We start from the raw sequence: 14,364 nt of genomic DNA on the forward strand, positions 1-14,364 counted from the left end.
CCTTGCTTTTCATCATGTTTACTTTATTAGCTAAAATACTTTCATGTCATTTTGTCCAAAACTTGAAAAGCATTTACTTCTTGTAGCATTTTTATCTGAAGCATTTGCATGCTAATTCTCTATTACTTTCAGCTTAAAGGATTTACTAGTGTATAACACTAGCAATATAATTTCTAGCCTAATGGATGAAAGGCATTTTCAAACACCATAGGGCTACGAAAGATTTGAAGTCGAGATCTCTTCTGAATGTTTAAATGAATCCTAAAACTTGGTCATTGGATTAGCCGAGAAGCCTAGTCTATGATAAGTTGAAAGTTAATTAATATCAAATACAACAATAGAAATTAGTGACGGATTCAAGATTTTGTCTACGTGTGCATAATAAAAAATAGGGTTAAGTACAAAAAACTACCTCAACTATTGGCTTAATGACACTTTCATACCTCATCTTTTAAAAATGACAATGTCATACCTCATCTTTATAATTTTGTCCAATGTTATACCTCCGTTAGCTTGTCCGTGAATTGGTCTGTTAAATGCTGACATGGCATGATCTGGGGCCCAGTTCCTTGCCTAGATGGATTCCACGTGGCACCACACCCAATGTTTTCCCGCCAAATGTCATCCAGCTAGATTCCTAATACACGTGGCTTTCTCACAGGACGACACGTGGATATTCCATTAAAATTAAAATTAAAATTAAAATTAAAATTAAAATTTTAAAAATTTAAAAAAAGTAAGGGAACGTTGTAAAGTGTGCCTATTGAATTGGTTTCCCTCCCCCGATACCCAAATCTGTCGATCTAATTCCCCATTCCCATTTCCAGAAAATCAAGAACCCTAACCCTAGTTCTCGCGGCTCCAAATCTCGATCAGAAATTCAACGAAAAACCCAAATCATCTTGTCGACTCGCTTCCCTGACTTCTTTGGTGTTCGAAGGGGCTTTCATCTGGGTTCCATTGGCTTCCAAGGAAAATCGAAGGATTCGCCATGGGGTGGTACGTGCGCGAAGATCCCGACGAAACGACTCCTACCTATTGTAAGCGTTTTGTGCTTTTGATGATTCCAAATGTATAGTGGACTTATTTTTTGTTTATTCTTGTTTGAAAATGTGGGTTCATGCTTTGTGAATTCGAAATGGTACCTAAGGTGTTGGAATGGGTTGAATCTGGATATTGTTTATTCTTCTAGCATTGTTTATTCTTGTTTAAAAGGTGGATTTATGCTTTGTTAATTCGAAATGGTTCCTACGGTGTGTTGGAATGGGTTGAATGTGGGTTTTGTTTATTCTTTTAGCATTGTTTATTCTTGTTTGAAAAGGTGGTTTATGCTTTCTTAATTCGAAATGGTTACTGAGTTGTTGGATAATGGGTTGGTTGCTTTGTTGCTTTGTTTGTTGTTGTGAAGTTAAGGTGGTTGGATAGTGGGTTTGTTGCTTTGTTTATTGTTCTGAAGATAAGGTGGTTGGATAGTGGGTTTGTTGCTTTGTTTATTCTTGTGAAGATAAGGTGGTTTGTTGCTTGGTTTGTTGTTGTTGAGAAATGGTTAATGTGCGTTGCCTGTTTGCATATAGTTGTGGTTTGCATATAGTTGTGGTTTGTTGCAATTGCATATAGTTGCATATAAAAATGTTGTGCATTGATTTCTGTTGTTGGCTTTTAAAATGCAATTAGGTGCATGTAGAATGTTGTGCATTAGTTGCATATGGAATGATTTGTTAGGTTAAAATGCAATTGCTTATGTTTGTTGTTGGCTTTTAATTAGGGTTTGTTGTTGTGAATTTCAGATTTGCCAGAACTATTCACTATTGAATTGCATCATGGCGGGGACATAAGTTATGACATGTACGTTGGGGGAAAAGTGACATATATAGATAACTGTGATAAATACCTCATGTCACTGCCGGTGATAGATGATATGGTGGAGGCAGTTGGATACATTGAGCGGTTCATGAACTATTATTTCAAGATTCCCAACATGGATCTTTCCAATGGTTTGAAGCAAATTCAAAGTGATTCTGATGTTCAGTCCATGTGCAATTTTGTTCCAAAAGATAAAGTGATTGAGATGTATATCGAAGAATTGACGACAGAAGAAGCCGTAACCCAAGAGCAACAGTTTCTGAAGTCCATGGAAGTGGCAGGTCCAAGTAAAGTGGTTATTGAAGAGATAAGCAGTTCAGAAGAGAATGTTGGGCTAACAGCACTTAAACCAATAAGATACAAGGGCTTGCTAGCTATTGAAGGGCCAGAAGTGGATGATTGTTGCACATCTCAAGTAGTGCAAACATGTGTGACTGAGGTAGGAGAGATAAATGCTGAAGAAGGGAATGGTCAGAAAGAGAAAAATTGTGAAGGGCCAGAGAAGAGTAAGGGGAAATCTGTGGCTGAGGTAGGCGAGGGGGATGTAGGAGAGGGGGATGTAGGCGAGGGGGATACTGAAGTATTCTTTGATGTACCTATTAGTTTGGAGGGGAATGTTGAAGAAGAGAATGAAAAAGCTACTGAAGAAGATGATTGTCACTTTGCAGAGAGTGAATATGGGAGTGATGCTGATAACCCAGTGTTTTCCAAGTTTGAAGAAAGGGATTCTGAGCAAAGAAGTGCAAGGCAATCTGAGCAAAGCCGGGAAAGAGAAGAAGAGCAAAGGGAAGAAGAAATTGATATTGCAAATGTGGAACAAAATGTGGTTGATGATCCAGATTATAACTCTGATGCTCTTGAGAGTGTACACTCTTCGGATGATGAAGGAGGCAAAAAACATGAGCGATTTCCAGAGTTCAATGAGAAAACTGATATGAGGAATCCCACTCTTACACTCGGGCTTGTTTTCAGGGATCATGACCAATTCAAGCGAGCTGTCATCATGTACTCCCTAGTGAATGGATATGGAGAAATCCATTTTCCTAGGAATGAGAAATTGAAAGTCGTAGCAAAGTGTGCAAAAGGGTGCCCTTGGAAGTGTTGTGCTGGAAAAATGTATGGTTCGAACAGCATACAGATCAAGACCATACTTGATGAACACACATGTGGGAGAACTTGGGCAAACAAGAACATGAAGTCCCCTTTGCTGACTGATTTGTACATGGACAGGATAAAACTGAATCCCACATGGCCTGTGGATTCCTTTTTGGCAACTGTCGAATCAGAGTGGAATCACGGTTGTACAAAGAGGAAGGCTTACAGGGCTTTGGATAGGGCTTTAAGGATCATTGAGGGAAAACATGCTGAGCAGTACACAAAGTTGTGGGACTTTGCTGAGGAAGTGAAGAAGACTAACCCTGGAAGCACAGTGAAGGTGAAGCTGGATAGGGGGAGGTTCCAAAGGATATATGTGTGCTTGGGGACTTGTAAAGAGGGGTTTAAGTCAGGGTGTAGACCATTGATAGGATTAGATGGGTGTCATTTAAAGAGTCTATATGGAGGTCAGCTACTTTGTGCTGTTGGCATTGACCCAAATGATGAAACATGGGTTATAGCGTATGCAGTTGTAGAAATGGAGAATAAGTCCAGTTGGATTTGGTTCTTAGAGTTATTAGCCGTTGATGTTGGGATTGTTAATCAAGGGGGATGGACATTTATCAGTGATCAGCAAAAAGGGTTAATTCCGGCCCTTAAAAAAGTCCTCCCTAATTCCCACCACAGATATTGTATGAGACATCTGTATACCAACTTCAGAAATCTGTTCAAAGGGAAAACATTGAAGGATGCTTTGTGGTCAGTAGCCAAAACAACAACAGTTCCCTACTTCAAAAAAGCAATGGAGGATTTGAAGAAGCTCGATGAAAAAGCCTACGATTGGTTGGTGAAGTTGCCTGCACATCATTGGAGCAAGTCCCATTTTGAAACACATCCGAAGTGTGACATGTTGCTGAACAATCTCTGTGAAAGTTTCAATGCTGTCATACTTGTACCGAGGCAAAAACCTATTGTCACCATGTTGCTTCTTATTCATACACTCTTGATGAAGAGAATTCAGATGAGAAGGGATATAATGGCGAACAAAGTTGGAGATCTCTGTCCTAAAATCAAGAAAAAGTTAGAGCAAGCCAAAATTCAGAGTGGCAGGTGCATTGCACAGTGGTCAGGGGGCTCTAAATTTCAAGTTGATGCTGGATGGGGGGAGCAATATGTGGTTGACTTGGTTGAGAAGACCTGTTCTTGCAGAAAGTATGCCTTGACAGGAATCTCATGCAACCATGCAATATCGGCCATAAATTTCAAGAGGGAAAAACCGGAGGACTATGTCAGTGCTTATTATTCGAGGGCGCGGTACTTGGAGCTGTATTCTCATTTAGTAATGCCGATGAATGGGATGTCTATGTGGGAGGAAACTGATAAACCACCAATATTGCCTCCTACATATACAAGGCAACCTGGAAGGCCGAGGAAGAAGAGGAACAAGGAAGCTGCTGAGAGGGACAATGAGGGTGAACAAACTCCCACAAACCCAACCAATAATCCTCAAGGTCCTCCTCAACCACTTAAGCTAGGAAGGAAAGGCCAAGGCACTTTGAAATGTACCGTATGCAAAAAGGAAGGTCATAATGCAAGAACCCATCATAGACATCTTCCTCCAAGGGACAAACAGGTAACATTTTCTACTTTATATGATTTTTTAAATCACTTAACATCATATTACACTCTTAATCCTTTAACATCATTTTCTACTTTGTAGGCATCCACATCTGCTCAAGGACAAACTGCACCTAAAAAGAGGACAAGGAAAACAAAGGTAAAAACTTAACCATTTCCTTAGTTGTAAAACATTTGGATTTAGTTAAAAAGCTTGCTTGGTCTCTAAATGAACTTTGGATTTAGGCATTACAATCGGTAGCTGAATCACCTAGAAGCACCAAGCAGAGAAAGACCAAGCAATCCACTAACTGAATCATCCAAAGGCACCAAGCACAGAAATACCAACCAACCCAGCCACAGCCACGTTTTTTGCACAGATGGTTGTTTTTTGTAAAGGAATTGTAAAGTTTGAACAGGTTTTATGCATCCAATAGGTCTTTTGTGAATTGAATGGATGATGTAGCAGGTTTTATGAATTCAGTAGGTTTTGTAATGTTGGCTGGAAATGCTAGATGAATTCTGTTAGTTTTTTGAACAGGTTTAACAATTTATGGATAATTAAGCAGGTTTTATGCTTAATTTGGTCTATTTCATATTTTTCTTGCAAATGATGAGTAGTTTGTGCTTGAATACACTTGTTTTGCTGTTGTTGTGGTTATATCCATTATTTTTGGGTGAGATTTTTTAAATTTCAGGTCAAGGATGATATAATATGTGCTTAAGGATGATAATCTGTGCTTAAAATGGTATATATCATAGGGGTTTTTTTTTGGCGGGAAAATTCAAATTCAAATTACCAAAAAAAAAAAAAGCAAATATATTTTCTGATGTGGATGACATTTGGCGGGAAAACATTGGGTGTGGTGCCACGTGGAATCCATCTAGGCAAGGAACTGGGCCCCAGATCATGCCATGTCAGCATTTAACAGACCAATTCACGGACAAGCTAACGGAGGTATAACATTGGACCAAATTATAAAGATGAGGTATGACATTGTCATTTTTAAAAGACGAGGTATGAAAGTGTCATTACGCCAATAGTTGAGGTAGTTTTTTGTAATTAACCCTAAAAAATATAATATAGATAAGTTTGCAAATCATTTGCAATCTGCTCCAGTAGTAAGAAATAGCAGGAAAAAAACCTGATATCTTTTGCTTTTGGATAGTGATGTTCAAACACTCATTTTTATTTCTCGTATACTCTTGTTAATTTTTAGCCATTGGTCTTCTTCAATTTATTCGATTCGACGATCAAAAAATTAAAAAGAATGTTTGAGAAGTAAAAAAATAGTTATGTGAATTGCAGAACTCTGTCTTTTCTCTAAAATTCAGCTGGGACCGTGAAAAAGTTTCCCATTCTTCTAAATCATTTTTATTTGCAAGTCTTTGATTCATTTCATTCAAGTTGGTTACAAATCAATGTTAGAGGCCATCATCCCCACCGACAAAAAGATGCTCAGTAGGGCCCTTCATTGAAGCCGTAGTTGTTAATGGAGATTTTAGAAAACTAACAGAGTATTGTTAAAAGATGTTTTAAGTTCAAATCGTCCTCGTTCGTCAACTAATTTTTTATTTAGTAATGTTTCTCTTGTACTACAAAAGTGTAAACTTATCTATCGTCATTGATTAGAAAAACACTAATTGACTGGTAAACTTGGTTTAAAGCTAAGTCCCATACAGACATGCAGGGATGGAGCTAGATACTTTTTTGAATGGGGACATCTTAAAACAACAAAGTAAAATAAAAAAGTTCAACCCAATATACAAACGAACCACTTATATGTTAATTCATAATGTTTTATGTTTGTGGAAATCACTGTTCTTTATCAAAAACAACCAACATTCTTAAATCAAAATCATTTTAAAATCCAGTAATTAAATAATATGCGCAAACAAGAAGAAGAAACACAACAAATACAGCAAGTAAACAAAAATGATAACATAAATCAATTTGAACGAAAAACTCCGAATTATAATAAAATTATAATACTTATATATATATTTAATACAAATCACCCACGTTGACGGTCAGATAGTAGTGATTCTATTAAATACATTTAACTACATGAATTATATTGATCGTCAGATGATTATTGTATTAAATACATGTAAGTATTGTAACCAATGCCTACAATCATGTCCATTATACTTCATCTCTATTGTATATGGCATAAAATAATGGATCGGGGTGTTGTTGGCAAAATGTAAGTTCTATTTCAATAGAGTGGTTATTAAGTGAGGTTTTAGCTTGAAAGTTGATACTACATCTACTCTTTTTTGTTTAACAACCAATGTGAGTGGGGGCGTCCGCCTCCAGTAAGCCTAGGGTGCATACATAAAGAATATTGCCTTTGGAAGAAGATGACAATATTGCATGAGGTTCATTATTTTAGTGAGTAAGGTGTTGGGTTTTCATCTATATATCTCGTGTTCAAAACTATCCATCTTTTAAATTATTGTGATAATTTCGAACTCTCTCTATCCCTTAATAATAATATTTATATATAAAAAGAAGATGGCAATGTTCAATGTTCCTTGATATTGATTTATTTTAGCTGTCGCGATGCTAACGGCTCACCTCTCTGTTTTCTTTGCTTTTTGGCTTGGGACCTTTATGTTTTGGGTGTATGCATATACTTATCTTTTACTAGAAAGGTAAGCAATGTATATGCTTAAACTAAGATGAAGTCTTAAACAAGTAATGCAATTTGCAAATAAATAAAGGATGACATGCCTAACATACGCAATGTAAATGCTTAAACTAAGATGAAGTCTTAAATAAGTAATGCAATTTGCAAATAAATAAAGGATGCCATGCCTAATATATTGGAAATATGATTTATTTATTTCATGGAAAGATAGAGATTCAAAGAGTCCTTATACATGTGTCTCATTGTGACAACCTGACTCTAATTTTATATGTAATTTCTTCCAGGATGTGTAAATTGACATTTATGCCCTTGTTGGCAAAGTGAAGTGGACGTGATTATGCAGCTTTAAATTATTTTCCTCACTATCTGCACTCAAATTTCTAGTCTAAATGCATATAAGACATAGTGTTGGCAAAGTGACGTGGACGTGATTATACAGCTTTAAAGTGATGTGGACCTGTATGCTTTAGCATGCGAGTCGATTATGTGCTTACACTATCTGCACTCAAATTACACTGATCCTCTGGCGTCGGAGGAAATTGATAGTCAGTTTCGAACACTGTGTCTTCTTCATACCAAAAATATTCCACTCGAGTTTGTGTTTGACAACAAGGAGAAGGCCCGGGAAGAGATTAGGAGATTTATCGACAATTTCTTCGACAGAGCTTTATGGGATATAATTATAGTCCCATCACATCCATATTTGGGTCATATGCCCAGTGGTTTCCAGCATTCCAATTTGTTGAATGGTCCAATGACTACAATATTACAACATGGGTTTCAGCATAATTATTTACTTAATCAGCAGGATCATAACATTTTTGAGGCTCAACCTCCTCTATTACCACCCCAAGAAGCATATGATGATGTGCCTGATCAGTATCAACCTAATGTTGACAACAATAATAGAACTTTATTCTTGACATTCTCAAAGGGTCATCCTGTTTCTAAAGAACTCAAAAGCTATTTAAACAGGTATTTCTCTCTAGTTTCTTTTTTTCATTGATTACAACTTATATTGAATGGTTACATGTCTAATTGCACCAAGGTTCTTTGCGATAAAACCCAACACTTGCTAGGCTGTGACCTGATTTAAACAATTAAGTTGAGACAATATCGTGTGATTAGTAGTGGACTGTTGCTCGATTTTGAAATCTAAATAGTTTGTACCATTTTAACTGACCATAAATTGTCAAATCGCCAATTAATTTAGAGATGGCACAACATATAATTAGTTGAGATGGTATGACATATGATCAGTTTTATGTGTCTAGATATATATATATAACTTTACTATATATTGACTTATTATTATCAACTTCGACAATATCTGGATTAACTATTTTAACTCATCATGTATATGCAGGAAATTTGGAGATTGTATAGAGTCAGTCTTTATGAAGAAGCCTGTTCATCCAAATGACCAATCACTGTTTGCTCAAGTTGTTGTTAAGTCTGCGTCAGACGCTACAAGAATTCTTGATAAACCGGACCATGAGGGCAAAGTCAAATTCTCAGTTAATGGGAAAGATGTTAAAGCCAGGCGATAAAAGCCATGTCAGAATAAGCAGGGAGGGAACCAGTCACAAGACTCGAACGGCTCTAGCAGCCAACCCCAACAAAACAACCCGGAACGGCTATAGACAAGGTAAAGCAGTTGCACACAAGATTTGCCCAGTACAGAGAGCAACTTGATGAGAGAAAAAAATTACTTTTATTGTTTTAATCTGAAGAAAAATAGATAACAATTCATCAAGCATCCACGGTCAAAATTAGCTTGTTGTATAGACTAGATGAAGTTTTTGGTTAGACAAACAAAGGCAGGTTGGTTGTATATGTCTTAATATTTTTTTTCTTTTTGGTAAATAGTATACTATCAGATTTATATGTTATGTGACTTTTTTTAATACAACGCTTTATTTTAATTGCATATAAGATACTCTTTGTTTGTTTTTTCTCCAAATGATAGAAGATTTCATATGGATTCAAATTGTTTACATCAGCTTCAAACACCATAGCCAACCACTCTTTCCATCTATGACGGCTACCCACACATGAAACAAAAGACGCATTAGATGTACTACCCTATTACATTCTGGAAAAGCAAAAATAAAATCTTTTGACCTCAATTGTTTTAAAATTTCTAGTATAAATGCATAGGACACTCTTTGGTTCAAATTATGTTTATTGCATTCTGAATACTTGTAAAAGCTGGGTCATATGAGACAATTTATACAATAACAGCAACAACAAAGCCTTATTTCACTAATTAAATGGGGTTGTCAACATCACTGTTCTAGGTTTGCGCCAAGACTTATGACCCAGATAATTTCTTTAATCACCAACCAACACTAATCACTTATCACTAGCTATCTGGGTCAGGACTACCATCTGCACCCTTTACATTTTGATACCTGTACAACTTAGCACACACCAAATAATAGCCAAAGTTTATCACCCCCAGCACAGCTAGCATCCAATAAACATTGTCCAGCTTCCCATTGTTTAGATTGTTTGGTAACCATCCAGTCACCCTTTGGACCATATTAACCACACCTGTGCTTACATAATATGCAATCCCAATAATCAATGAGATCATGGCCGTCGATGTGCTTCGCAGTGACATGGGAAATTCTTGATAATACAATGCGACTTGTCCTGGAAAATGAAATGCTTCTCCAATGCCTACCAAAACTAACTGTGGGAAAAGCCAAAAGATCGACATTGGAACAATAGTACCAGGCTGGTCTTGGAGGTGGTGTTCTTGCACTATTTTGAGCCTTTTGGACTCCATCACTGCTGAAACAGCCATGCTGAGAATGGTTAACACGTGTCCTACTCCTACACGCTGGAGGGGCGACGGAAACTGGCCAGTGAACTTCTGCCACATGGGGCATAAGAATCTATCAATTAGGGTCAGAAAGATGGACGTGGAGAATAGAACAATGACTATAACAGAACCAGATGGCATTTTAAAATGGGGGCCAATGTGACGGTCCATGGTTAGAGCCTGCAGGACTGACATGCTGGATTGGATTGCTATTGGGGTAGCTAAGAATAAAGCTGTAGACCATAGAGGAAAAATTCTTAGAACGGTCTTGAAATCTTCCACCTGTTGCGTTGTGCATAAGCTCCATGGTTTCGCAATTGAGCCATCTGATTTCACGTCTCCTTCAATTTTCTGTGCTGCACGGTTAAGGAACCTGCATGAAAATATATATGAAGTCTTTTAATGTCGTTTTAAATAGAACTCAACTTTACTTTTTTATTTTTATTTTTGTACTATAGCGATGGTGAGGGAGAGGGAATGGTGCTAAGAACATCCCATTGGTAAATGGTTTTAGCCTACTCAGCTAGTCGCTTACAGAATTCAATTTTACTTTAGTAAGCAAGCAAAGAGCAGAAAAAATAATTACCAAATTGAACCAAAAATAGGTTGAAAAGAATGCCCAATTTCATAAAATTTGATTGAATATTCTAACCTTTAAACGAATTGGAAGTGGGTAAAGAGACTCATTATCACATATACTAAGTTAGGCTTCATTTCTATAGCGTGACATAATAATCTCACCACACCCTTCACATGTAAGTCTCCGTTTGGTTTGACACATTGACTCTATGACCGAGATTGAATTTGAACATATAATATGAAATCAATAGATATTGGTGGTAAAAACCATCACATTATATTCAACGTGTACTTCAATGAAATCTCTAGCTACTATCATACCATATTGACAAAGGCGGAGCTTTTTTCTTTCTTTTTGAGGAACGAATCAGGATAGTTGAGGTATGTGGTGTTGTGTTTGGGTCCGCATGGACAATGGTTCGGTTGTCGAAACCCAAAATTTCTCCTTGCGCAAAGTTATATGCTCATAACTAATTGTTTGACAAGAAAACACTACCTAGTGTAAATAATTTAGTTTTGAAGTTGAGCAAATCTCTAGCTACTATCATACCATATTGACAAAGTCGGATCTTTTTTTTTCTTTTTGAAGAACGAATCAGGATAGTTGAGGTATGTGGTGTTGTGTCTGGGTCTGCACGGACATATGGTTTGGTTGTTGAAACCCAAAATTTCTCCTTGTGCAGAGTTATATGCTCATAACTAATTGTTTGACAAGAAAACACAATCTAGGTACATAATTTGGTTTTGAAGTTGAGCGTAATAATTTCTCTCTCTATCTCTATCTTGCATATATAATTAACCCATACTGTTTGTACCTGAAACTCTTGCTAAGTGTTGCTGCAGCCACCTTGTTTGTCACTCCATCATGTCCATAATAATAATCCTTTCTTTCAGTTGATAGCTGGAGACTAGTTTTCCGAACAGAGGCAACAATAACACGACCGAAACCAACAAATGGACTCCCTTGTGGTTTATCGAATTTATAGAAACGGCTTCCAGAGAAGAAAATGGCCATGCCGATTAGGTTGGCGATGACACATAGGCCAAAGCCCCATTTAAAACTGACGTTATCTTCAACGTAGACAATGACTGTAAAGGCTACCACTGTACTAGAGTACAGAGTGAAGAAGAACCAGTTGAAGAAACTTGCTTGATGCTTAGGCTTGTCAAATTGATTGGCTCCAAGTGTTGCCAAGGTATAGCGGGTACCTCCCAAGCCTAGAGATGCGAGAGTTATGCCTGTGTACAAGACTGCATACTGTAATGCCGAGGTCGGTTGGCATAACTTTGAGCCGGTAGCACAAGGTTGAGGCTTCAACGAATTCAGCGCTGTGGTTAAAACTAAGAGAACGATGCCCTGCAACGAATTTATCAATTATTTAGAATGCTACCCTAGTTCATATATTTATGGAGATTATCTAGAAAACATTCGTACATGTTATATTGTTGGATTGGCAATCTAATATTGAAATGACAGTTTACATGACCAGTGGATGAACAATCTACATGATCTCAGATCAAATTGACAAGAAATTGTATTATCCATAACCACAGAAATCATGTATGTTTTATTAGGGTGAAAGCATGTAGTAAAGAAGTTGACTTTTTCATTACCAGCAAGGACATGCATGAGGATATTGAGATAACGTAGAATGAGCCAAAGAAAGAGTCAGCAATGATTGCTCCAATGATTGGGAAAAAACTGAAAGAACCGTAAACTACATTTGAGATCTGGGCAGCGTCGATGCTGTTTACATTGAACTCTTCAATCAGAAACACAATCAAATTTGAGATCCATCCCCCAGCTGCAAGTGTCAAGCCTCCCAAAGCCCCTGCTCAACAAACCCACTATTTGAGACTGCTTTATGAAGGGAGCAATTACTCAGAAGTGTTTTTCCTAGAAACAGTTATATTAGAAAAAGTTAAAATTTTGATTAAAATTCAAGTGTCACTTTTGAGTGTTATCTGAACAGGTACTTCTCTAGAAAACGTTTCTCAAGTTTTCTGTCAAACACTGTTAAACTAACTTTTCGCTATTCTGAAAGTAATCACGAACAACCTGTCTTATTTCTGTGTGCAGTCCCATCCCTGCACGTAAAGAATGAGACATTTGTAGCCAATTCAATTGCAAATGGACCACACAAATTACTTGAATAGTGATTAGGATATGAGAGAGAGAGAGAGAGAGAGAGAGAGAGACCAATGATGAACGGGAAAGTGATCCAACCACCGCGTCTTCTACCAGAATCTGATGAGATATCGGCGTGGGAGAGGGACTCATCCATGGCGGCGGGTCAATACCAAGCTAGCTCAAAGTGTGATATTCAACATGAAGCCACTGCATCGGTCAATATAATCCTTCAATCCAACGCCACCACAAAGCACGCACGTTTGCCATTCTTCAATGGATCTCCATTAGTGGAGAAATTTTAATTAGTATTTCTGTATTTGAACATATACTCTTATACATATTATCATACTTTCATTGATTAAGACATTTTTGTCACTTAACACATTTTTTTTCCATTAAAACAGGTACTTACTACCCACTCAATTATTGTCTTCTAACCCTTAAACAATGTGCTTGTGTTAGGGACTGGTGTAAAATATTGAGTAAGCATCAAAACAAATCCCAGATTTTTAGACACCAACGGATGTGGCTAATAAATTTATTTGTTCATATTTGGACCTTGCTTTTCATCATATTTACTTTTATTAGCTAAAATACTTTCATGTCATTTTGTCCAAAACTTGAAAAGCATTTACTTCTTGTAGCATTTTTATCTGAGTATTTGCATGCTAATTCTCTATTACTTTCAGCTTAAAGGATTTACTAGTGTATAACACTAGCAATATAATTTCTAGCCTAATGGATGAAAGGCATTTTCAAACACCATGGGGCTACGAAAGATTTGAAGTCGAGATCTCTTTTGAACGTTTAAATGAATCCTAAAACTTGGTCGTTGGATAAGCCGAGAAGCCTATTCTATGATAAGTTGAAAGTTAATTAATATCAAATACAACATTAGAAATTAGTCACGGATTCAAGATTTTGTCTATGTGGGCATAATAAAAAATATAATATAGATAAGTTTGCAAATCCTTTGGCAATCTGCTCCACTAGTAAGAAATAGCGGGAAAAAAATCCAGTATCTTTTGTTTTTGGATAGTGATGTTCACACATTCATTTTTATTTCTCACATACTCTTATTAATTTTTAGCCATTGATTTTCTTCAATTTATTCAATTCGACGGTCGAAAAATTAAAAAGAACGGTTGAGAAGTAAAAAAATAGTTGTGTGAATTGCAAAACTCTGTCTTATCTTAAAATTCAGCTGGGACTGTGAAACAGTTTCCCATTCTTTACTTCTAAATCATTTTTATTTGCAAGTCTATGATTCATTTCATTCAAGTTGGTTTCAAATCAATGTTAGAGGCCATCATCCCCACCAACAAGATGCTCGGTAGGGTCCTTCATTGAAGCCGTCGTTGTTAATGGAGATTTTAGAAAACTAATAGAATATTGTTAAAAGATGTTTTAAGTTCAAATCTTCCTCGTTCGCCAACTAACTTTTGATTTAGTAATGTTTTTCTTGTGCTACAGAAGTCAAAACTTTGAATATCTATCGTCATTGATTAAAAAAAAAAAACACTAATTGACTGCTAAACTTGGTTTAAAGCTAAGTCCCATACATACATGCAGGGATGGAGCTAAATACTTTTTTG

At 36.8% G+C, this 14,364-nt stretch overlaps 2 protein-coding genes across 2 annotated transcripts; one reads left to right on the forward strand and one right to left on the reverse strand.

The window, feature by feature from the left end:
• Positions 1-7,713: 7,713 nt before the first annotated feature.
• Positions 7,714-8,779, forward strand: LOC125470353. Its single transcript, XM_048569313.1, has 2 exons — positions 7,714-8,204; positions 8,596-8,779. Exons 1-2 carry the CDS (start codon positions 7,714-7,716, stop codon positions 8,777-8,779), a joined length of 675 nt encoding a protein of 224 aa, XP_048425270.1.
• Positions 8,780-9,396: 617 nt separating this feature from the next.
• On the reverse strand, positions 9,397-13,039 carry LOC103948903 (protein NRT1/ PTR FAMILY 2.6). The gene is made up of 4 exons (XM_009359988.2): positions 12,839-13,039; positions 12,253-12,470; positions 11,454-11,995; positions 9,397-10,432 (listed from the first exon to the last, which is right to left on the reverse strand). Exons 1-4 carry the CDS (start codon positions 12,921-12,923, stop codon positions 9,595-9,597), a joined length of 1,683 nt encoding a protein of 560 aa, XP_009358263.2. The 5' UTR covers positions 12,924-13,039; the 3' UTR covers positions 9,397-9,594.
• Positions 13,040-14,364: the final 1,325 nt, after the last annotated feature.

This window comes from the organism of the source record quoted next, unplaced genomic scaffold (genome assembly GCF_019419815.1).
Source record: "Pyrus x bretschneideri cultivar Hongxiangsu unplaced genomic scaffold, Pyrus_bretschneideri_v1 Contig5, whole genome shotgun sequence".
Lineage (NCBI taxonomy): Eukaryota > Viridiplantae > Streptophyta > Magnoliopsida > Rosales > Rosaceae > Pyrus > Pyrus x bretschneideri.